General features: G+C 39.1%; 1 protein-coding gene across 2 annotated transcripts in view; it reads right to left on the bottom strand.

Annotated features, from left to right (window-relative positions):
- Window positions 1–3,120: 3,120 nt before the first annotated feature.
- Window positions 3,121–23,283, bottom strand: part of SLTM (SAFB like transcription modulator) — a 31,978-nt gene continuing 11,815 nt past the window's right edge. Inside the window, exons 3-21 of one of the 2 annotated variants that reach the window (XM_034783005.1) lie at window positions 22,322–22,386; window positions 21,737–21,928; window positions 21,407–21,454; window positions 20,320–20,347; window positions 18,489–18,957; window positions 17,890–17,939; window positions 14,797–14,915; window positions 12,787–12,936; window positions 12,593–12,702; window positions 12,399–12,478; window positions 11,845–11,936; window positions 11,433–11,596; window positions 9,966–10,146; window positions 9,261–9,385; window positions 7,478–7,648; window positions 6,553–6,867; window positions 5,363–5,504; window positions 4,269–4,426; window positions 3,121–3,793 (exon numbers count right to left, since the gene is read on the bottom strand). In XM_034783005.1, coding sequence (XP_034638896.1) covers window positions 3,685–3,793; window positions 4,269–4,426; window positions 5,363–5,504; window positions 6,553–6,867; window positions 7,478–7,648; window positions 9,261–9,385; window positions 9,966–10,146; window positions 11,433–11,596; window positions 11,845–11,936; window positions 12,399–12,478; window positions 12,593–12,702; window positions 12,787–12,936; window positions 14,797–14,915; window positions 17,890–17,939; window positions 18,489–18,957; window positions 20,320–20,347; window positions 21,407–21,454; window positions 21,737–21,928; window positions 22,322–22,386 — 2,768 coding nt within the window. In that variant the 3' untranslated portion in view covers window positions 3,121–3,684. Of the gene's footprint in view, window positions 3,794–4,268; window positions 4,427–5,362; window positions 5,505–6,552; window positions 6,868–7,477; window positions 7,649–9,260; window positions 9,386–9,965; window positions 10,147–11,432; window positions 11,597–11,844; window positions 11,937–12,317; window positions 12,479–12,592; window positions 12,703–12,786; window positions 12,937–14,796; window positions 14,916–17,889; window positions 17,940–18,488; window positions 18,958–20,319; window positions 20,348–21,406; window positions 21,455–21,736; window positions 21,929–22,321; window positions 22,387–23,283 lie in introns of both variants that reach the window. The other variant, XM_034783004.1, reaches the window with a different exon arrangement.

Raw genomic sequence — 23,283 nt, 5'->3', positions numbered from 1 at the left:
CCCCAATTTGTGTGATATGCATGCAAGAATTTGAAACAACTTTATTGCCTCTGTAAGCAGAGAGCAAAGGGGGGAGGGTAGGGTAGTTGGCTTATAGGGAAGTAGAGTGAACCAAGACAGCGGGTTTTCATCAAGGAGAAACAAACAGAACTGTCACACCATAGCCTGGCCAGTCATGAAACTGGTTTTCAAAACTTCTCTGCTGCACAGCAGGGCTGTGCTCTTCTAACCGCGCTTGTGTCTGGTTGCACATAGTCAGCCATCAGGTGATTTGCCTCAACCTCCCACCCTGCCACACACATCTCCCCCTTACTCACAGATATTATGGAGCAACCAGTAATAATGATGGGAAGATTGGTTTTGCTGAGGTTTGAGTCAGTGAACTGCACTAGCGAGCTTTTAAACGTCCAAAGGCACATTCTACCCCCATTATGCACTTGCTCAGCCTATAGTTGAACTGCTCCTTACTACTGTCCAGGCTTCATGAGCCATGGGAGCAAGGGGTCGGCCCGACTGGGAGAGCAGCCTGAGGCAGAAGCCTCCAGTTGCCATAATACTCCAGGCAGGACTGAATCTCTTTTAAATGAAACTTAAAGAAGAGAATGATCTGGAGTTATTCCCATTTTTGTCCAGGTGCCCCCGACTGACCTCACCAAGGCCAGCCAGGAGCACCCATGGGTCAACGCCAACGGTTAGCAGTCGTATTGCACTGTCTGCAAGGCAAAGCAATGCTGCTGTGTAGCACTGCGGTACCACGTTTGCCAACAGCACCTAGGACTGGTGACAGTGAGCTGAGCAGGCTCTATGCTTGCCGTGGTATGTCGTCTACACGGGTAACCCAGGAAAAAAAGGCGAGAAATGATTTTTTGCCGTTGCTTTCACACAGGGAGGGGGGCCTGATGCCATGTACCCAGAACCACCCACAACACTATTTTTTCCCCATCAGGCATTGGGAGCTCAACCCAGAATTCCAATGGGTGGCAGAGACTGCAGGATAGCTACCCCAGTGCAATGCTCCGAAAGTCTATGCTAGCTTCACTACTGTGGATGTACACCACCAACTTAATGCGCTTAGTGCAGACACACACAATTGACTGTATCAAATCGATTTTAAAAAAAATCAACTATTAAATCGACCTAATTTCATAGTACCAGCAATGGACCCACTTCTCTGCTGGTCTTCAGGACCAGGCCAGGAGACTTAGCTAGGTATAATATCAAGGAGTAGCCTGGAAAGCAACCTCTAGTCCCTTTCTGCATGGCCTACATTCAGTGAGGAAAATCTAGTATTCAGTCTATGTAACTTCAACCTTCCCCTGCCTTTACAGAAGCAGATAGCACTGGGTTGAGCTACAGAATTTTACGCACAAAATAATTAGAAGTTTCTTGATCATGGGAAGGGACTTAAGTCAGTCACCAACTGAAAGCCACTGTCCCCTCAGTGCCAATACTTACTTGTAGCATCTGTGGAGAACAACAGCCTCTTCTCTCCTGCATAGCAGAATTTTGAAGTTCAAAATTTCTTTAGCAGCCAGATTTACCCCCTCATCTTCCTTTATTTCATCTGGATGCCAAGGAGGAACCGAGTACAAAGGCAGAGAAGGCAGCATCTTGAGGGTAGATCTGAAAATGCTGACATACTTAAAAGTGGCCTGATCTTGGACTAACTTCTCTCAAGGCCTTCTAGAAATACTCTCATTCTATTTGCTTTTGGGGTATACTATTAACAGGGTCCTTGCCCGAATAGATGTGCCACCCCATTAAAACGTAGGGGATAGTAAGTCAATCTATAACAGCTTAAAATCTAAAGCTAGTTGCCACCCAATCCCCAAACTCTTGCCTCATGGCATTGTAGCAGATAGGATTTTCATGACCAGCATGGGATTGAGTTGAAATGGAGCAGTTTGTCATTCAGCTTGGTCATATAATCAGTCTCAAAAGCATCCAGCACCATTATGAGGAACTTACAGTGGTACTTTGCAGGTGATTAAGTGCAGCAAGGCCATATATAATATATATATAAATATTTTATTTATATTTATATATTATATATATACACACACACACACACACACACACAACCAGTTGTAGTTGAAAACTATTCTTTGACTCCCACAAAGTGAACACAGCTTTAGTTAATCAGAGACTTGCTGGGTGATATGAGAAAGATGGTCATGTGGTAAAGGCACTAACTGCCACTCTAGTGAAATGCTTTCCATTCCTGGCTTCAATATTGTAGTAAATCACTTGTGCCTCAGTCCATCTGTAAAATGAAATTAATGCTCCCTCTACTCTCACTGGAAAGTTGAGAATAAATTCACAAGTTCAGAGGATACCATGGTGGGAAGCATGCAAGTAATGAGACAGAAGTTGTAAATATTCTATATACTGAAGAGGAATTTGCTTCTTCAGACCCTGCTAACCAGTTTTTGATCACAAAAAAAAAAATAATCCCCAAACTATATCCTGTCCTACTTGTGAATGGAGGACAAGTCTTCAGCTCTACCCCAACAGTCTACTTTGTTTCTCCCAAGTCTGATCACTCCTACTTCTAAATTAGAAAGGCATGCAAGGATTAAATGGATTGCTGATGCTAAGTGTAGGTCTTTGTTCCTTTGCAGGCCTTCAAAAGTACCATTAACTTTTGCATTAAGATGCTGAAATGTGGAGTCAGAGGCTGAGAATAAAAATAAAACAGGGACTCTAGTGTTGAGATTCATCATACATCCTATTAAGAAAAAAAGTGATCCTTCACATTCATGAAATTACACTCAGGAAACTTTTCTTTAAATTGCTTGCATCAGATCTGAACACATTTTAATTGATTTACATCTCAACTTTAAAATCAAAATGGTCTTCCAGATATGAACTGAGTTCTACTGGTAGCAGTATAGAAACTGTAGTCAGTGACTTGAACAAGCTGTCCGTTTTGATTACAAGGTAGTGGTTGGTAGAGAGTTTCAGCAATCAAAACCATGCTGTGTCCCCTTTCCCACCCTCCCCCCCCCCATGGGGTGTCTATTGTATGCCATATAGGAACACAGAGCTTGTGTTCAAAATGTGTCAGTTTTATTCTTTTTTACCCCAGTAGACTGAAAGTTCCAGAAACTTACTAGGAACTATACAGAATATGAAGGTTTATTTCAAAAGAATACATTTGCAAGAATACACATAGATGCACTCAATGTAACAGTACCTTCTGCAAAAATAGGTTACATAATACCCAGAAATGCAAGAAAACAACCTTATTCTCTACAAATTAGAAAGCAGGTTTTATAGCCTGAACAACCTTCAAAATGGAGGTTACTGTTGTGTATGTTCTGTTCTAAGTAGCTAACTTTAAAGCGTGACACCACAGAGCTAATGCTGGTAAATTAAACTACTAGCACACAGCTGCAAACTATTCCTTTATATTTATACAGTGTTAACAAATATTTTGGTTCCAATTTGTTTTGCAGAGCTCTAGTGCCGCAGGGAAAATGCTTATCAAAGATACACAAAAACTATCCAAAATTACAACGCAACTATTAAAAATGCCTCCAAAATTGAGAGGAAAAAAGTAATCATGTTAAAATTAAAAAAAATTCAACAGGATTTCCAGACAAGACTTCCTGTTTGTATCTAATCAGGTAAAGTTTAGATGAGATTTCAATAAGTTATCTTGAAACCAAGCAGCTGTGGATCCTAGAATCTTCGTGGAGGTCCACTCTTAAACGGCTTAAATCCTGAGCCACTTCCCCTCTGCATGGAATTGCCTGTGATCTGTACAACTCTATTAATTGGTGAAGAGTTACTGGAAACAAAGGTTTTAAAAAAAAAAAAAAAGTGTTAAAACTTCCACTCAGAATACTCTGTATGAGTCTGTCAAATGTGTGTGTGAACAGTACTAAATACTTATGTAACTCAACTGTGGAACAGATTTGTAGAACCTCAGGAGGAGAGGCTTGGTACAACATAATGAAAACTTGCCTGTTAAAGAGGAAGTTACACACTTTACAGCAGAATACACTGATGCAGCTGAACACTGCTGCTATTGAATAACTGCTAGTAGCAGTGCAGGGAATACTCTGCACTGTTATGTAAATGATCCAGATTCATGACTAAGTCAGCTCAGCTCATGGGAAAGATGAGTTTCATGTTGTGCAGCAGCGACCCCTTCAACCGATTAAGTGGCGTTGATTGGTTCTCATCCAGAAGGATTATGGTCGCAATGAAGAGCTTTGAGAGCTCAACAATGGGGAACCAGGGGAAAGGAGCGTTTTTTGTACCTTGTATGTGGAGACATCATGCCGCCTCCTCCACGGCCATCTCCCATTCTCCTTGCATCATGATACCCACTTCCTTGAGAACTAGGTCCATGCCATTCTTTTCTTGGTCCAGTTTCACGACTATGGCGTTCAACAACATGTCTATCTTCATTATAATGCTAGCAAAATATACAGTGATTTACTGCAAGTCTGAAAAGGTCACATGGCTTAAACTGCAATGTATTGAGTTACTTGAAGGAAATACACATTTTATGCAATGACTTTGGATTCTCTCCAATATACTTGGAGTAAATTCTAGCCTAACAGTGTTTAAAGGTAAAAATCACTTTACAAATTCAACAACTTAGAACTGGCATTTCTGAATCTGATCCTCTGGCTTCAAAATAACATTTTTTACAATGCTAATATGGGAGCTCCTTTGTGAAAGTGTTTCTGTGCAGCTTTAATTTTGGGAAGGTGGCCTGGTTCCATGGACTGGGAATCAAGAAACCCGGATGCTACACCCAGCTCAGACACTGATCTGTTTTGTGACAGTGGACTAGTAACTTCACACCCTGCATCAGTTTCCCTACCTGGAGAATAGCAATAGCTATACTCCCCTTTTTTGAAGGGTGGTTAATGTTATCTGTAGGTATCAGAGAAGAAATTGAGTCTTAGAGTTTCTTGGTTAGCCAATGTCACACTAGCAGTTGTCACTACAGACTACAGTGCCAGCAAGGGCAAGATTAGAACTCTAATTGTTCTTGGGATTTTTGTTGTTACCAAACACTTTAGAAAGTCGGGTACATAATTATCTGAGACAGAATGCTCAGCTACTAGGGAGAAGGCTGCACTGTATTCCAGTGAACTACTCTCCCACCAGTTGATGTGATATCAGCGGTTCAAACAGCAGCTACATCCATCGTTCTGATTCATCTGAAGCACATTAGATCACCAAGAGAAGTAATGGACACTCACTTTTTGGATATTTAATGGAAAAAAACCATTACCCTTTAGAACTGCACAGCAGTATAAATACTATGGGTACAGGGTTAGCTCATTCTCCAACAGTTTCAGAAAACATTAAACAGTTATAAAGCAGTAAAGATACTTACTTGTCCTCCACTTCCTCTTTCTCCCATGACTCCCCGTTCTCCCTCCCTGCTTCCATAACCAGAAGCGCTGCTACGGCTACCGGGAGCAGCACTTCTCACATGTCCAGACACCTCTCTTCCTGATCTCTCTGGTCTCTCTCCTCTGTAAAAGAATTACCTAATCAAATTTTTCTTTTATTGGCACAAGGCAGTAGCTGGTAACAACTTTGTGTGTAGGCTAGACAGAGTCCAATTGTCTATTTTAGGTTCTTAGTTACTTGCAAGTAACTTCCTAAGAAGCAATGTATACGTCTGAATTGTGTCTGAATAGTTAACTCATCTCAAAAAAATTACTAATAAAAATAGGATGCATCCTACATTCTCTCAAAGAGCTACTTACCACTCTGCTACTATGCATGCCCAAGAAGAGCATAGCAGCATGAACAATAAGCAATACAGGGAGTCTTTGGACTTACGACACAATTCATTCCTCAGAATTGCGTTGTAAGTTGAAACCGCTTTTCCCATAGGAATCAATGGTATGAAGGGGGGATTGGTTCCTGAAGCAAGGCTTGATACGCTATTTTCACCACAATAACCTAGATTTTTTGTACTAAATGAATTATAGATGACTAATGTTGCAACATCAATGTATTTACCATACACTGTATTTTTTTAAACAGCATTCAAACAAACAAATTCACATATGCTACTCAGAATGCTGGCAACACAAGCTCAGAAAGCCAGGGAGAACAGCACACATACTGAGCCTTAGCCAATCACTGTTCAAGCTTTCTGATTGGCTCCTGGCCCTGGGCTCAGCCAATCAAAAACAAGCAGCACCCCTACCCGGCAACAAGCTATGCTGCTGGCTCAAAGCCAATCAGAAGCAACCCCTTTCAGCTCCACACCAGTATATTGCAGCCTGGAAGTGATTTCAAACGAACTTTGTGCAAAATGAGCATCCTAAGGGCGAAACAGGCAGTCAATTGAAAAGCGTCATAAGTGGTGCATCGTCAGTCCAAGGATTCCCTGTATAGTCAAGTTATGACAAACAATATGAACAGAATGCAAGTTTTAAACTGTACCATTCTGATTATCTAGTTTGTTTGTTGGTTTAGGCAAATTCTACAGTTACCAATGATGCTATAAATTGATTTTGCTGGAATCACTAGCAATACAGCTTTGTTTAATATCCAGCAGACTATTACCTGGCATCCCGTTTGTCTGTGCTTATGCCTCCCTCGGTCTTCCAATTCGTTTGTCTAGGTGGATTTGAACCAGTCTCTCTTGGATGACGACCGTGTGATATTTCTGGCCTATCATGAATTATCACTGTTCTTCTCTCATCTCTGTCTCCTCGCACTTCTCGTCTGTCGGTATCTCGAAGTTCGTTTCTTGGTTGTGGGGGTTCATTTCTTCTGGACTCACTGAAATTCTTAGGGTACCTCTCAAACCCAGGCTCCTCTCTTCGCGCTGTTGGGCGCGTCTTTTTTCCTTCACTTTGATTTACAAAGCGTTCTCGCCTGTACAAATTGGAGGGCAGGACACGTTATTTGCCCAGTCCACTAACTTCAGCTAGAGCACCCATTGCTTCCTTACCTAGTTCAGTCAATTTAGTAGCTATGTACATGGAATTACCAAAATGTGAACACCTGCACTTATTGTAACTATGACAAGGTTCAACTCACAACAGGTTTCAGAACACTTAATTCCTACAATCAGAACATTGTTACAGAACTGAACACTGTTACAGAAACTTATTTTCAGGATTATGAAATGGGCTGGATAAACCAGAGATCCAACTGAAAAAGCATAAAATTAAATTAGTCTATACATTTTAAGAAAAAAGTCTGTTTGGGCAAATGTTGCCATTTAGCCACATTTTACATCAATATCCTATCTAGACTGCCTGAAAACGTAGCTCTATTAGCCTCCTATGAATACTAGAGACACTTCTCAGTGTTTTGTTTTGAACTGCTGAACCCAAACATCAAGCCTTATTAAAGGCTATTTCCCGCAGTATCTGTCTTAGGGACTCAAGGGTAGAAATCTCAAACACTTCTCTGAGTCTCAAGCAGGTCTCCAGTACCTCTTAAAAGTAAAAATCTTAGTAACTATTGTCCACGATCATACCTTTCAAAAGAGGATGATGGCACTGATGAACCCTCTGGGTATCGCCCCCTCTCTCTGTGGTCAAAGTCATTAAACCTATTCTGCTGGCGACTGTAATCAGAACCATGACTAAAGCGTGCATCTGTATCCAAGGACATCTTTTTATTCTCATTCCAGTAGGGATCATCTCGCCTTTAAAAACAGACATTTTTAATGAATATTTTACAGCAAGTTACAATATTTGAATTGTGGTCTTTTTACTATAGTACAGAAGAAATAAAAAGTTTTCTTCAAGTGAGTCTGTCCATTATTTAGTCTTCAAGAAGTCTCCAACTCCTGTAACTATGCTTAGAACTGATAATTTGTTCCAGTTTTTCATCGGTGAATTTGATAAATGCATGACTTAGTTCACTGCTTTCTAATGAAGGCCATGTTAAAAAAAAAAAAATCTAGAACACATGATAGTTTCCATTTTACCTCAGACTGCCTGAAGTGGACAAATATTCTTGGTTCTAAAATACTATCTGTACAAACGTCCAAGACTACTAGTAAGGGCCCACTGTTTGATTTCTGCACACGGTAGAATCTGTGACCAGTGAACAACAGTAGAACTAAAGGTAAGTTTTGTCTTTCAGACAAAATTACAAGAACTAAAATACATTGACATGTGGAGGAGAACATATGCAGAATGTCCCAGTTAGCCTGGTCATTGGAGACATTAAATCACAGAACTATGAACAGAACAGATCGGATTTAGTCTATTTGCAGGCTCTCTAAAGAAAGGCTGTGTGTTCATCAATGTGCAATTAATGGCCTTGAAAACTCAAGTCCCATTTCCCATGAAGTACGTACACCATTGATAGAAGCAGCCGTATTTTGACCAATGGGAAAATCATGATTGATTTTAGGTGATTCCTTACACACTGTTGAAAAGACTAACAATGGTGCAAACTGTAAGAATTTTAGTTCCATTCTTATCTGACAAGTAGTCAAGTGTAACGCTGCCTGTTCAAGTCACATGGGGCAAACATCTGCCAGCTGGCAATTTTTGTCACTGACCACTCAACTAGGAAGAAACTGATACAGATATCTAGAAGCAAAAGGCTCTGTATTGCATTACTGATTCACTGAGCCATTCAGCTCCCAGGATCTGAAGTTTTAACACCAAGAAGTGGTAGCTGGACAGTAAAATAGCATGCACACACGTGTACGTTATGCTCATCGGGCCATGAGGGCTCTATCATAAGATGTTTCCTTCCTAGTACAGAATTGTCTCTCTCCACAGTTACATTACATTGATTTAGGCATATTAGTCCAGAGATTCTCAAACTTCATTACACGGACAACAAAAATTACTACACAGCCCCAGGAGTGGAGACGGATGCTTGAGCCAGCCCAAGCCCCACTGCTCCAGGAGGGAGGGGGAGGGGAGGAGAGCAAAGCCCAAGGGCTTCAGCCTCAAGTGGGAGGTCTGTAACCTGAGCCCCACCACCGAGGGCTGAAGCCCTTGCGCTTCGGCCCTGGGCTGCGGGGCTCAAGCTTTAGCCCTGGCCCCAGCAAGTTTAACGCCAGCCCTGGTGATCCCATTAAAACAGGGTTGCGGCCCACTTTGGGGTCCCAACCCACAGTTTGAGAACTGCTGTATTAGTCCTTAGCAAGTAGGTCAGCAGCACTGGGTATTCCGTTATGGTGGCAAGTGTTGAATCCTGGCCAACTAAGTGTTCTCTGCATGGGCCCACTTAATGATAAACAGAGGCTGTTTGGTGGCAGGAGCAACAGATTAGCAACTTGGAAAATACACTACCTGTGATCTACATCACGTGGACGTTTCAAAGAGTTCCTTTTCTCCTGTTCATAACGAAGCTGCTGCTGCTGCCGACGAAGCTCCTCCCTTTCACGAGCAATACGCTCTGCTTCTTTGCGACGCTCCTACCAAAAAGAAAAGGGAGGATTACTATATAATCAACACATTAGCTTTCTACTAGAGGCAAACATACAACAGTTGCTACAAATACAGAATGAATTCCCCACACACAAATCAGATCAAAATTTAATTTCTGTACTAATTCTGGAGAAACCTGCAATACACAGAAGTAGTTTTAGACTATTGGGATCTATTAGACATAACTCACTATATGAAAAAGCAGAATGAGGTATGCCATCTCATTAGCCAAGAATTTGTCACTAGAAAGTTTTAACATTTCTAGTACCAATGTGCCCTGAAAGGCACTCTCATTTTCTGTTTGCAGTAAATTCATAGTTATAGAAGAAATACTTGCAGATTTAAGTTAGATTTATGTGGCTAACAGAATCCTTTAGCTTCTTGGTTGTGGACTTCCACTGAGATCTAGACAACTCTCCATATAAGCTGCTGAACAGCCAGAGGGAAAGTTCACTGTTTACAAGTTATATTTTCTACTTAAGAGAATCACAGCAAATAAAATGGAAAGGATTAAGTGCAATATTGTAACTTGATGCAACACTGCACTTTGTGCATACTGGCCTGTACCTGTTCAATACGAATCCGTTCTCTTTCCAAGCGCTCTCGTTCCATTCTTTCCCTCTCCAGTTTTTGTCTTTCAATCTCCAATCGTTCTCTTTCCCTCTGCAAGCGCTCACGTTCCTCACGTTCACGTATGATTCGAATGCGTTCTCTTTCACGACGCTCTCTCTCAGCAAGTTCTCTTCGTCTACAACATGAATTTAAAAAGTATGGCTTATAGTGGTGGTTTATTTGAGACTTGTTTCTCCTGTGCAATACTGCCACAGCTGTAGTCAGCAGGTGTTCAAACTGAAAGACACGGCTGCTGGCAGGGCCCTTTTTTGGGAATTCACTTCCTCCTTTGTCCCAAACAGCCCAAAGTGGGTAATCTGTATGGCATGCTACAAAGCCCATTTATTTAAGAGGTCATCTGAGGTGCACGTAGATTCGATGTTGATAGAACGGGGAGTAGGTGTTAGGGTTTTTTTTTTTTTTTTTAATTGGCACCTCTCTGCTGCTACTGTCTGCATTTCGACTCTGCCAGGCTGACAGCCTAGCAAAGATATACCAGGTGGGAGTTAGATTCTTTGCTGTATACAGCTTGTGGCAGCTCCAGCAGAGCTAGAGAATCATCATCAGGGGGCTAATTACTGCTCTCCCAATTCTGACAATAGCTGGGCCACATGTCAGAGTGCAGCATGGTCCCACTCCTTCCTTTCTCCTTCCCCTGCCCCGCCGCACTAGGCTGCAGGGAGGGAGATGTAGGAGCCTGCTATATCAGCTCTACACCTGCTGGAAATCCCCACACCACAGGAACGCCAACAGATAGCTCATGGGTTGTTTCTGCTCCCTTTGCCGAGCTTGACCCACATAGAGGGAGCAGAACAAAGCAGAGTATCTATCCAGCTTCAAAGTAAGACAGATTGGGCTTATTGGTGGCAAAAATACCAATCCCATATCATGCCCCCTTCTCATTAAAGTGTACTTACAGAATTAGCTATTTCTAGTCACACTTATTACAATCAATTGGACTAAAGATGTCAAGAGTTTACAGAAACAGATTGATCACATGTAAGAACTGACATACCACAGACAGTTATGAAATACATATCCCAGTTATTCTACTCTATGGACACTATTTTCCAACTTTTTGCACCAAATTTGGACTTCAGATATTTGACTGAAGTACACCTCTACCCCGATATAACACGAATTTGGATATAATGCAGTAAAGCAGTGCTCCGGAGGGAGGGGCTGCGCACTCCGACATATCAAAGCAAGTTTGATATAACGCGGTTTCACCTATAACGCGGTAAGGTTTTTTGGCTCCCGAGGACAGCATTACATCGGGATAGAGGTGTATTTTCATACCAATTTGAAATCTGAGCATGGAAAATGCTTGATGAAATGCCCTATTATCGGATTTCTAATAGCAATTTTACCCAATTAAGTCTTAAAGTAGTCTGAACTGAAACAAAAAATTTTGATCACTACCTTCGGAGCTCAACTGCTCGACGTATTCGTTCCAATCGAACCATGTGCTCCCGCATTCTTTGTTCCTTCATTTTCTCAAAAGGCAAGATATCCTTTCTACCTCTGTACTCCCTGAACTTCATTTTATCTTGAATGAAACGCTCTTTGTTCCTTAGCACCAGTGGCTGTAGACAGAAATTCCAGTTATTTCAAAAGTCACATGGGACTAGGGGATATCTGGATACTATGCTAGTTTAGCATATCACAACCTCAAGAACTAGTTAGCATGGACAACGCTGTTGATACCTTAGACTATTCTGAAGCTAACAACTATCTGCAGATAGTTACTTGGCTTATTAATTGGAGACAAGGTGGTTAGAAAGTAATGTGGAGACAGACAAGGACTGTGTGTTAAGTTTAGAGAGATACTTACTTTATCAAACCTTCCCCTTCTCACTGTCCTAGTGTGACCCTGATCTCCTTTTGTTTGGTCTAGAACTACCATCTGACCTGGACTTTTTCCACCTAAGAAAAATGGGTTTAAAACAAGTATGAATTAAAGTGGTTTTGATTTAACACTACAGTTACAAATGAAAATAACCTAACATTTTAAGATGGTCAACTGCCTGCTCTGGAAAGTTTACTTGCTGAAATTCATGTCTTGCATCTTAAAAATTAAGATGACTATGATAGGACAAGTATGTCAATACAATCATACAAAAATCTAGTCATTTGTAAGACAGCACTAGAATGACTTTCTTAGTGATGACAGCCCTATTACTGAAGGTTTTAAGGAAACAAGGTTTTAGGGTTTATATGCAGTGGCATCTTGGGTATTATCTGCTGCCGTAAAAGCAAATGAAAAGATGAAAACAGTGGCAATAGGAAAAAAGCTATATTGCATACTTATTCGTTTCTTTTCTTCAGTTTTTTTAGTGGATTCTTGATTAGGGCCACTTGATCCATTATCATTCTTCTCATCTTTACCTTCAGTTTTCTTAGCTTCTTTACTTTCTTTTTTCTCCGATTTGTCAGATTTCTTCTCTTCTTTTTTGGCTGACTGAGTTCTTTTTAAAAAAGGACATAAAGAGAGACAGTGAGAAAGGATATATAGTTTCAGTACACATCATCATTTTGTTTAGACAGTCCATCAAACCAAAAGATGTAAAGCAAGCTCTTACTTGCTAGTTTTATCGATCGATGCAGTCTTCTTATCCCCCATGTTTCTACCAGAACCAGATTTCTCATCAATTTCTTTCTTCAGCTCTTTCTTGGAAGGATCACCTTTTACCTACATTTTTTAGAAAGATAAATTTAATAGAATGCGACCACATACACAAATAATCCTTATGTAAGGAGTATGCACTGAACTTACTTTCTCAACAGAAATTTGCTGTCCATGTAGCTCTGTGCGATGGAGATGTGCAATACATCTAGCCACTTCTGTACTGGAGGACATGGTTACAATGCCATAACACTTTGCTCCAGGGCTTCGTGCATTTGTGACCACCTTTGCACTAAGGACCTAAAAATATATATTAAATTTGAAGAATAAAGCTTAACATTTTGGATGCAGCTGGTAGAGACAGGAGAAGATCATCTCTATTCTTAGCGAAAATTCTCACTAAGGGTAAAATTTTCAGAAGTCTTGAATGTGTTACCCCAACTCTCAGCTTAGTAATGCCAAGTTGTGGATCTGCTCAAAAGTAGATCTAACACAAGTTTAAAAAGTCTTACTGTATACTAAATACAAGAATAAAATTAGTACTCATCCACTAAAGTAACATTTTGTTGAAACTTTACCACACTGTTTAAGCTTGTTGGCTAGACAAGTGAGAGACCAACAACTTATACTGGCACTCAAATTTCCATGCAGCAATCCACTCCACATATACATATGGAGGAGGGAACCTCTTTCAAGAGTCAATATCAGACTGTCAAGTAATTTCAGTAGTGTGCCAGGATGCCTCTTGCTGAGAGGAAAGCACTGAGCAAGGTGTCACCCCTGGCTCCCAGTTAGGTCAATCTTGCTACAAAGTACATAAATGCTAGGGCGTCATTTCTAGATTCTGCAGCACTGAGGCAGCAGCTTCAATAAATGAACGTTTAAACATGCAGTACTGTAGCCTCTTTTGATATACTTTTGTTTACACTGTTCTTAAATTCAGTTTTTGATAGACCATAGATTTATTTATTTTCCAGTAATGCAAGTCTGCATTGTAGAAGGAGAAAAGGACAGAGCTAGAGGTTTCATCACTTGAATAGGAACAGTTAAGGATGTCAACATCTGAGGTGGTGTGGGAAGCATTTCTGGACTGTGGGATATACATATCAGTTAGGTGTTTGTTAGAATAACCAGCAGTGGAATAGTGTTCATATGTAATTTATAAATACAGGCTTCTGGTTCTAATAACCAAGTGAGATGCACTGTACACTCCTGAGCTTGTGTCAGGAGGTCTGCAACATGAGGAAGACACTGTAAAGAGCTTCTGAAGATTAAACAGATGCAACTATAAGACCATAAAAATATTAAATGAAGATTTAGATTCTGTGGCAAACTACATGTTGGCAGAATCCATGAAGTCCTGGTGTCAAGTCTACATACCATGCCTAGGAAACAAACCTGTATAAACAGTTTTATAGCTTTTCATGTTTGTAACAAAACTTTTTAAAATCTAAGTCAAATTAATACCTAGACCACTGTCATGACTTTTGCAGGTCTCCCCAACCCAAAACTGTAAAATGAGGTTAGCAACTGTCTTGAACAGAGCTGTGTATTTATATTAAGGTGTTATTTTAAGGTGCAGAAGGTTGCATGGATGCTTATTTCAATTTGAGAGATTTCTCCGTTTAGCTTAGAAGTCAACTGGGAACAAGTTTTAAATAGACAAATAAGCCACTCAGACCAAAAAAAAGGCCACAACCTTTTGTGCTATTCAAATTATTATTCAGAGGAAACAAAGACTTTTGGATCAAAAAGAATTAGACTCTGGCTATGAGAAAGTGATAACTTATGCAGTCCAACTCCTCCTTAATCCCGACATGAAGAGATCATTTTAGGCTGTGCTACAAAACCTTTCCATTTGACTACTCCAGACTATGGCATATGCATCAGACAGAGACTGACCTCTGCAGGTTTTGGGAAGGAGAAATGAGAACTCAGTTGGTATGTAGGTAGTAACTCAATATCCGCACCTCCCCTCATCTCTCTCAGAAAAGCTACTCCAACAAAAACCTCTTCCTTCACTGCCAAGATACTCTTGATGTTACCGTTATGCAATTTAGGTTTTATATTGGTCAGTCAGATATGGTCTTAGATCAGCTCATGTTAAAACATAACATTTGTCAGTTTAGTTCAATCAAAATACTGAACACAAAGAAATACCTTTCCATATTTGCCAAAGAGATTTTTCAAGTCAGCAGCTTTCGTGTTGGAAGAGAGTCCACTAACCCATAGGTTTCTAGTTGAACTTCCACTGCTACCACTAACACTGCTTGCACTTCCTGGAACAAGTTTCACAAAGAAAACTTGAAGTTACTAAGATGTGGTCTAATGTTACCATGAGCAGTAAATAAAAGTTATTACCTCAATTCATACTTTGAGAAAAGATACCATTAGTTCATATATAGTCTGACCTCTTGTACAATACATACCATAGAATTTCATCCATCCAGCTACCCCTGTATTTAGCCTAATAACTAGTGTGACTAAAACATATCTTCCAGAAAGGCATCCAGTCTTTTTCTGAAGACAGATCAAGAACCCATCACTTCCCTTGGTAGTTTGGTCTAGTGGCTAATTACGCTGTTAAAAATGTGCACCTTATTTCTAATTTCACTTTGTCTGGCTTTAATTTCCAGCCATTAGGTTCTTATTATGCACTTCTCTGCTAGATTAACGAATCCTTTAGTGCCTGGTATTGTCTTTTCGTGAAGATACTTATACAGCACTGCGAAGGCACCTCAATCCTTTAGCTTATTAAAAAAAGAAGACTGAGCTCTATGTCTTTCACGGTAAAACATTTTCTCACAAACTTCATATAAATTTCTGTGGGTCTTTTTTGGACCCCTCTCCAATTTTTCAACATCTTTTACAATGTTGACAGTAAAACTGGATGCAGCATTCCAGTACTCACCAATGCCTTAGTGAGAGGCAAGATCACCTACCTACTCACTACTCCCATTTATACATCTACAGATAACATTAGCCATTTTTGCCAGAGCATCACACTGGGAGCTTGTGTAGAGTTGCTTATCCACTATGACCCCTAAATCTTTTTCAGAATCACTGTTTTTCAAGATACTGTAGGAACAAAGGCTGCAGGTCATACCTAGATATATGACCTTGCAATTGTTTGTATTCAAATGCATTTATTATTGAAACAGGGTCCTAGGCATACATACAGGCAATATCAATAGTATTGGAACTTCCAACTCTACAAACGATTTATTCTAAAAACTGACTTGCCACCATCCTATTGGAGGGTCCTTAATCTTTTCCCATGTCATCTGGAAAAAAGACTACTTATTCTGTACTGAACCTAAGTAATAACAAAAGGGAAAAATTTGAACTAAGTCATTGACTGTAATACTTAATTACAGGTTTCAGAGTAGCAGCCATGTTAGTCTGTATCCGCAAAAAGAACAGGAGTACTTGTGGCACCTTAGAGACTAACAAATTTATTAGAGCATAAGCTTTCGTGGACTACAGCCCACTTCTTCGGATGCATATAGAATGGACCATATATTGAGGAGAGATATATATACACACTCACAGAGACAACTCCCACCTGTTTATGCTGTGTGTGTGTATATATATCTCCTCAATATATGTTCCATTCTATATGCATCCGAAGAAGTGGGCTGTAGTCCACGAAAGCTTATGCTCTAATAAATTTGTTAGTCTCTAAGGTGCCACAAGTACTCCTGTTCTTTTTGTAATGCTTAAGTGTACTATATTTAAAAATCTTAGATGGGGAATTTTATGAATACCTAATGCTTAGACTTTTTTTTAACAGTGTACTGCAAATCCAGCAAACTGTAAGTGTCCATATTTTAAGATACCTCTGTGAAAATCTTTTAGTTGTCATCTTATGCTTTAGTTGTAACAAAATGGAGTTGCTGTATCCTAGTTATTAAAATGTTATTTGAAGTTATGCATGAAGTTAAACATACAAAAAGAACATAATGAGCATGTATCTACAATACTATGGGGGAAGTGACAATTTCACATTCAACATGTGAGATGTTTTTCTGGAGATAAATTCCATTTGCTGGATAGCATTCTGTTTAGTTCCAAATAAAATGTTTTGTGATGGGGACAAGAATTCTATGCATGACAATTTAAGGACTTTGATATGGACCCTCACTGTGATTCTCCCCAGTGTTTACGGACTTTTAGGCTTGGAGAGCAGTTACTTTATTATGCTCACCAACTACTATCTATGTAATTCTTGTTGTAACATCAGATACAGTAAAAGCAAATGGAATTTCCCTGACAGACCAATAGCTAAAAGGAGTTAAGACCCTGCTAACTATATAGTAAACAAATGCCTGTAACTGGCATTGCTGCTAGTACAGCTACTCAGTTGACAGCTTTCGTTTTTTAAAAAGGGTAACAATGCAATGCCAAGACAATTTCTATATACAGTAGAACCTCAGAGTTACAAACTGAGTGGTCAACTACACACTTCACTTGGAACCAGAAGTTCGCAATCAGACAGACAAAACAAAAAAAGCAAATGCACTACAGTACTGTGTTAAATGTCAACTACTAAAAAAAATACAGGGAAAGTTTAAGATGGTTAAAAAGCAACATTTTTCTTCTGCACAGTCAAGTTTCAATGCTGTATTAAATTAATGTTCAGTTGTGAACTTTCGAAAGAATAACCATAATGTTTTCTTCAGCATTACAAACATTTCAATTACAAACAACCTGTATTCCCAAGGTGTTCGTAACGCTGAGGTTTTACTGTACATGAATTTTAGAAGACAAGATTAGAGTATTATACATAAACAGACACGGCTGTGACTAACTTTAGATTCTGTATCTAAAATACAGATTCTTCAAAATAAAGCCACAAGAACAAGAAATGGAGCTGCCCTTCTGCTCATGATTGAGCTGAAGTAGACTGATGGGTTTTCACTTATTTGATTAGGGCTAACTGACTTGAAAGGAGCTTGAAGGATAAAAAACCACAGGAAAACTAAGGCCTAGTGTACTCCTACCATTATTCACTTCAGTCAAAAATTGAACCAATTCTCTAAGCCATTTTAGTCCATAGCAAGGAAGATATAACAGGTTAAGAGATGTTCTGCAATAATTTAGCTTTTGGTCACTTCCTAGATTGATTCCTAAGTATCGCGTAAAGTAAAAAGTGGCTATCCAATTACTATGGATACAATTTTACAGTATTCTATGTTTAAATCACAAGATATAGCAATATAAAACTAAGTGCTACAGTAGGAGGTAAGTTACCTTTATCGTCCTTTGATGTTGTTTTGCTTTCTTTGGATTCCTTAGCAGAGCTGGAGAAGCAAATCATCAGAAGAAAATTGAAAATACAGAATTTTAGATATCATATTTTATACACTACTACTAACAGGCAAGTTAACATTTCAAAAAGGGGTGGACTGGGTTATATTTGTACAAAATTATTCCCTTATGGATTCTTGCACTGATTTTCCCCAAGATGCCTGAAGATCTAGATTTTCTGACAATTCTATTCAGTGGATATATGGCAATCTTCTCCAGATTTCAGGACGGGGACTTGACTTCATTTTGTGTTCTTAGAACTGATAGCTGTTCATTACCATCACCACAAGGATACTTAAACTTGTCAATTTGAAAAAATAAAAATAAAATGCTGACAATTCGACAATGCAATCAGTAGGACATAGTGTCTATACGAAGATCTTGAATTTTTAAAAAGTAACTTATGGCGGTCAAAAAAAAAATCTATAGGCAGGAGCATAAGATATTAATTATAAGATGCTTGCTGCTACCCCCTTAATGTAGAGTGATCTTACTGAATGCTGGTACTCAGTATCGTAAAGAACGGACATAGAAAGACAAACCTCTTTGCTTGACCAGAGGCCCCAGTAGACGAGGGACCTTTCTTCAAAGTGTCCTTTTCTTTGTCTCCAGATTCTGCTTTCTTTGAACCTTCTCTGGCTTCCTTCTTGACAGGATCACCCTTCACGCAGTCTTCCTTCTTACCATCTTTATGGTTCTCAGTCATCTCATAATCCTTGCTTTCCTTCTCCAGGCTCTGTGCAATGGTATCCTGCCCATCTTTTGGCTTACTTGCTTCAGAATCTGTAATTTTCACATTTTTACCTGTTTCTAGGAGGTCATCACCATCAAAATCCAGAGTGATGGCATCTTCAGCCTGGATTGTAACCGATATGTTATCATCCTCAGCTTCTTTCACAGATGTGTTAGCTTCCATCTCTTCATGAGCCGAATGATCAGCCTCAGCTAGGCTTTCTTCTGAAGGCAGAGGTTTAGATACTTCTTGTATACCATCACCAGAACCTGCTTTATCTAAGAGGATTTAACAGGAATAAATATGGCAAAACAAGAAGTTTAAACAATTTCATATGCATAAGCTAGAATAGGACCTAGAAAATACAAAGCCAGTTATTAGCACTGATGGAAGGTTAGGGGGGAAAAAACAAGGTGTATTAACATGTAAATAAATCCTTCACCCAGGATCACTTATTCGCCATGGCAAAATACATTTTCTAAAACAAATACCAACAAACAGTAGGAGTCAGAAAATGGTTCCATCCTGCAGATACCAGTTTTTCATAGCCAGTATCCATTTTCCACTTTCGGTGTTAATATGCCATAAAGAAAGGCTTTCTTCAGATGCTTGCAGTTTGATTTAATCAGTGTTTGAGAACTTCCTTGTTGTAAGGCTTTTAACCTTCCAAAATCCTTAAGAGTTATAGTCGGGAGAGTCTAAGTCAGTCTTCAATACAGTTTCAAGGTTCTGTCTTGATCCTCCTTTCTGAATGGTTGTTTGGCAGTCAAGATAGCTGTACAAGTCTGCTGCAGAAACCGAAGCGTGAACTTCAAAGTTCATAGCAAACTGGTTTTCAGTCTTCATCCACTTTGCAGATTTTCAGTATTCATGCTCAGTCCCATAAGTAGTATCTCCAACAATATTCTTGCATCTACACAAAACAGATGCTTCAGCGATAGGGTCCCTCGTAAACAGTGAGTCTGTAGGTTTATTCTGTAACTTCAATACTGTCCATCTTGTTTAAAGTGAAAGTGCTCCATGTCCTTTCTAGTCCACAATATGTAGAATCCTTTGACTTCTCTCCAGAAAGTCTCTGGTTGGTCAGATGTGTCACATTGCTTCTGTAGTGTTAGTAAGTAGAATGGCTTTAAAAAAAAAGCCGCTGTTGAGACTCCTCCACGTTTCTGAAAGCTTCCTTTACCATCCTAAGCACAACTTGGCAGCACGTGGATGACAGTATGTGAAAAGTCAAGTAGATGATGGTCCATAATTGGTAGAGTTTTCAAAGTTCACTATATTAAATGTACTGTCTCATTCAGTTAAGCATCTACCAGTTACTGCAGTGCAAGTCTTCAATTTGTGCATCAAGATTTACTGCACCATAGAAACAGAAGTCCTTGCATATTTGGTTTGTTTTTGTTTAAATTAATAATAAGCATACATCCACCACAGTAACTGATATGTACTATCATCCACTTTTAAGAGAAAAATAAATCCACTGAGTACATGGATCTTAGTGAGCTTAATACAGAGATAGTCAATATTTAATACTGGAGACAAACCTAATGTTAGACTAAAAATTAAGCAAGTTTCACTTTTAGTCCATCAGTTTAAGGCGTTTTTAAAACCTTTCAACTCTACTAAACTTCAAAACATACCTTTTTCATTTTCTTCCTCTTCACCATTCTGCAAGACAGGGGGAAATCAAGTTTAAGTATCTGTTTGCTATGAGAGTTTAGGCACAACAGTTATGAATTTCAAGTCCACAGTAATCCAAATTTTTGGAAACAGTTCCTTAATTCATAAACTAAAGAGTTTAATTAGAAGTTGATGGTACACGTTGTTTATACCATCTTTTGTAGCCAGTGAGAATTCATACCACAGCATTCAGTATGATCTTTGTTTTCCACTTAAGAACAGTTCCCTTTCCATAAAAGTTCCCTTTTCCATTAAAGGGAATTTACAACAGGTGGCAACATGTTACCAACTTCTATTGTAGTCAAAGTGTTACTTGATACGTGTTCTAGAGTTACCGTCTTCGAACAAGAGTAACAAGTAATAGGATCTCTGTTCTGTTACACAGTTTCATCAAAGGCAATTAATTAGTGTTAGCCTTGGAAGTGTGAAAGCCCCTGGTTTGAGTAATATACAACAAATGTCTGATCCATATGCTGTTTAACAAATGTTTACTTTTTTGGGTTGTAAAGGTTAACTGAGAGGGGGAAGATGATCTGTTTCCACTATATATTTCACACATTCCGGATGTCTTCATCAGAATTGTCTGGAACTCTATGAATTTCAGAACTGGAAGAATTTTACCTTTTTAAAAAGGTATCTGAACCTTCATTTCCAGAACATCATTTTAAAAATTTTAACTTCGGAAATGAAGTTCTGAAATGAAAGAGAGGAGGGTTTTGTATACATTGCGTTAGAGATACTACATATAGTTCTCAAGTTTCACTAAAGAGGTACCTCAAAGTATTTTCAAGTCGATTAGCTAAATGTGTGTATAATGCCCCCACAAGAGCCAAGTATAGTCACTTTGAGAGGACATCTCAAAGTCCAGGCCCATCCATAATATAGTGAGCAAATCTTGCATTGCAGTCATTTGTAAACATTTGTATTATACCATCAGAAGCTCAAAAGGTGTAAGCCTGTTAACTTAACTGAGAAAGGAGGTCACTTTAAGCCAGGCTTTGCTTCAATTTCCTAATCACAAGTTTAACAAGACTGTTTGGAACTTACATGGACAGTTGGAAATGTATCATCTTCTGTGTCCTGAAGATCATTTTCCTAAGTTGAAAACACAGATAAGGGGCTTGCTAAACAAGCTAATAATAATAATAATGATATTTACAAAAGCATCTAGAGAGTCAGGAGATTCAGCTCTGTACTCCTAAAACAGATTAAGAGGAGCAGGGGAGTTTGAAGTAAGTACTACCTCTTTTAGTGAGCTGAATAACACAGACTGAAAGAGACAAACTTTTAGCTTCCCAAAGGGTTTTAAACAGACTAAACAGAAATGTGTTTTTCTGATGAAAGTTCATATAGATTTTAACAAGTGTGGCAAGGTACCTGGCTTTCAAAATCCTTCTCTGCATCTTCTGTTGTCTCTCCCTGTTTTAAATCAGAATATTTCTTCTTTTCTGAAGGAGGCAGTTCTTTAGAATGCGAGTTCTCTTCTTCATTTTCACCAGCTTCTTCAAAGTCCTTCAGTTCATCATTTCCATCTTGATCGCTTGCATCTTGAACCTCCAACTCACTTTCCTTTCAATCAGAAGAACATATGGTATAACTAGAGGCAGGAGCTAGATTTTCCTTCCAGTGAAACAGAGCCATTGTTTCTTCAAAAGAATATTAAATAGCTACATTTTCAACATTGTTTATTGTTGTCATTCCTAGAGTTCCCATTTATTTTGAAGCACACAGCATGCTCACATGCAGAAAGTTATGCATCAAGATAAATCAAGCCATATAATTGAATGTGTGTAATAAGAGATGATCAAATATCTTGTAGTAGTGTAAACACAGCATGAACAAGGATTTAGATCTCCATCTAAGTTAACTTGTGTCAAATGGAGCTTTTCAGCTAAAACTTTGCTTCATTTACCTGACTGGAACAGTTCAGTATATAATTTCTCAAATAAATTTAGTTATTACCTTGACAAAGGAATCATCTTCCACTGAAGCATCACCACTTAGTTCATCAGTTTCCTGTTTTTTACCTAAAAAGACAGGATACGCTAATGACTACAGCTGAAAGCAACTACTATTGTAAGACTTGACTTCATATGCATTATGATGCGGGAGAAGTAGGGTTCAATTAACTGTTCTCCATAATACTACAGCTCAACTGAATCACTCACCATGGTATAATTCCCAAAGAACATTACGTTTTAAGATGAAACTCAAGGGTTATGAAATGGAGTTGGTATGTAATCATTGGGTAGTGCACAGTCAACAAGACTCACCTAACAAGATGATGCTTCTTCAATTCTGACCCCTCCCCTTTAGAATTTACTCATTGCTCTTCAGACTCAATTCTCAAATTTAAAAAGAAGTTATGTAGTAATTCTGATAAGTGAAGTTTTTTTATTAATAAATTATTATTATTAAATTAAAAATATAAAATAATTAATAATTGTAGTTAGCAACCAACTCTAGGTGCTAAACTTTAGAATTAAGACCTGGCAATGAATATTTCCTATGAAAAATATATAATGCCAATCTCCCTCTCAGAGACAACTGTCACAAATCTAGCATTGTGTGTGTATTTTGGGGGGGGAGGGTGTAAGGGAGTGGATAAGGCGACTGAGAACGCCACTGGATCCCATCACTTATCCTTTCTAGATGAGTATCAGAGGGGTAGCCGTGTTAGTCTGAATCTGTAAAAAGCAACAGAGGGTCCTGTGGCACCTTTGAGACTAACAGAAGTATTGGGAGCATAAGCTTTCGTGGGTAAGAACCTCACTTCTTCAGATGCGAGTCTGTCTCGCATCTGAAGAAGTGAGGTTCTTACCCACGAAAGCTTATGCTCCCAATACTTCTGTTAGTCTCAAAGGTGCCACAGGACCCTCTGTTGCTTTTTACAGATTCAGACTAACACGGCTACCCCTCTGATA

This window comes from Trachemys scripta, chromosome 10, assembly GCF_013100865.1.
Source record: "Trachemys scripta elegans isolate TJP31775 chromosome 10, CAS_Tse_1.0, whole genome shotgun sequence".
Taxonomy (NCBI): domain Eukaryota; kingdom Metazoa; phylum Chordata; order Testudines; family Emydidae; genus Trachemys; species Trachemys scripta.
The sequence above is the reverse complement of the archived record's forward strand: the minus strand, read 5'-3'. Positions and strand labels throughout refer to the sequence as shown.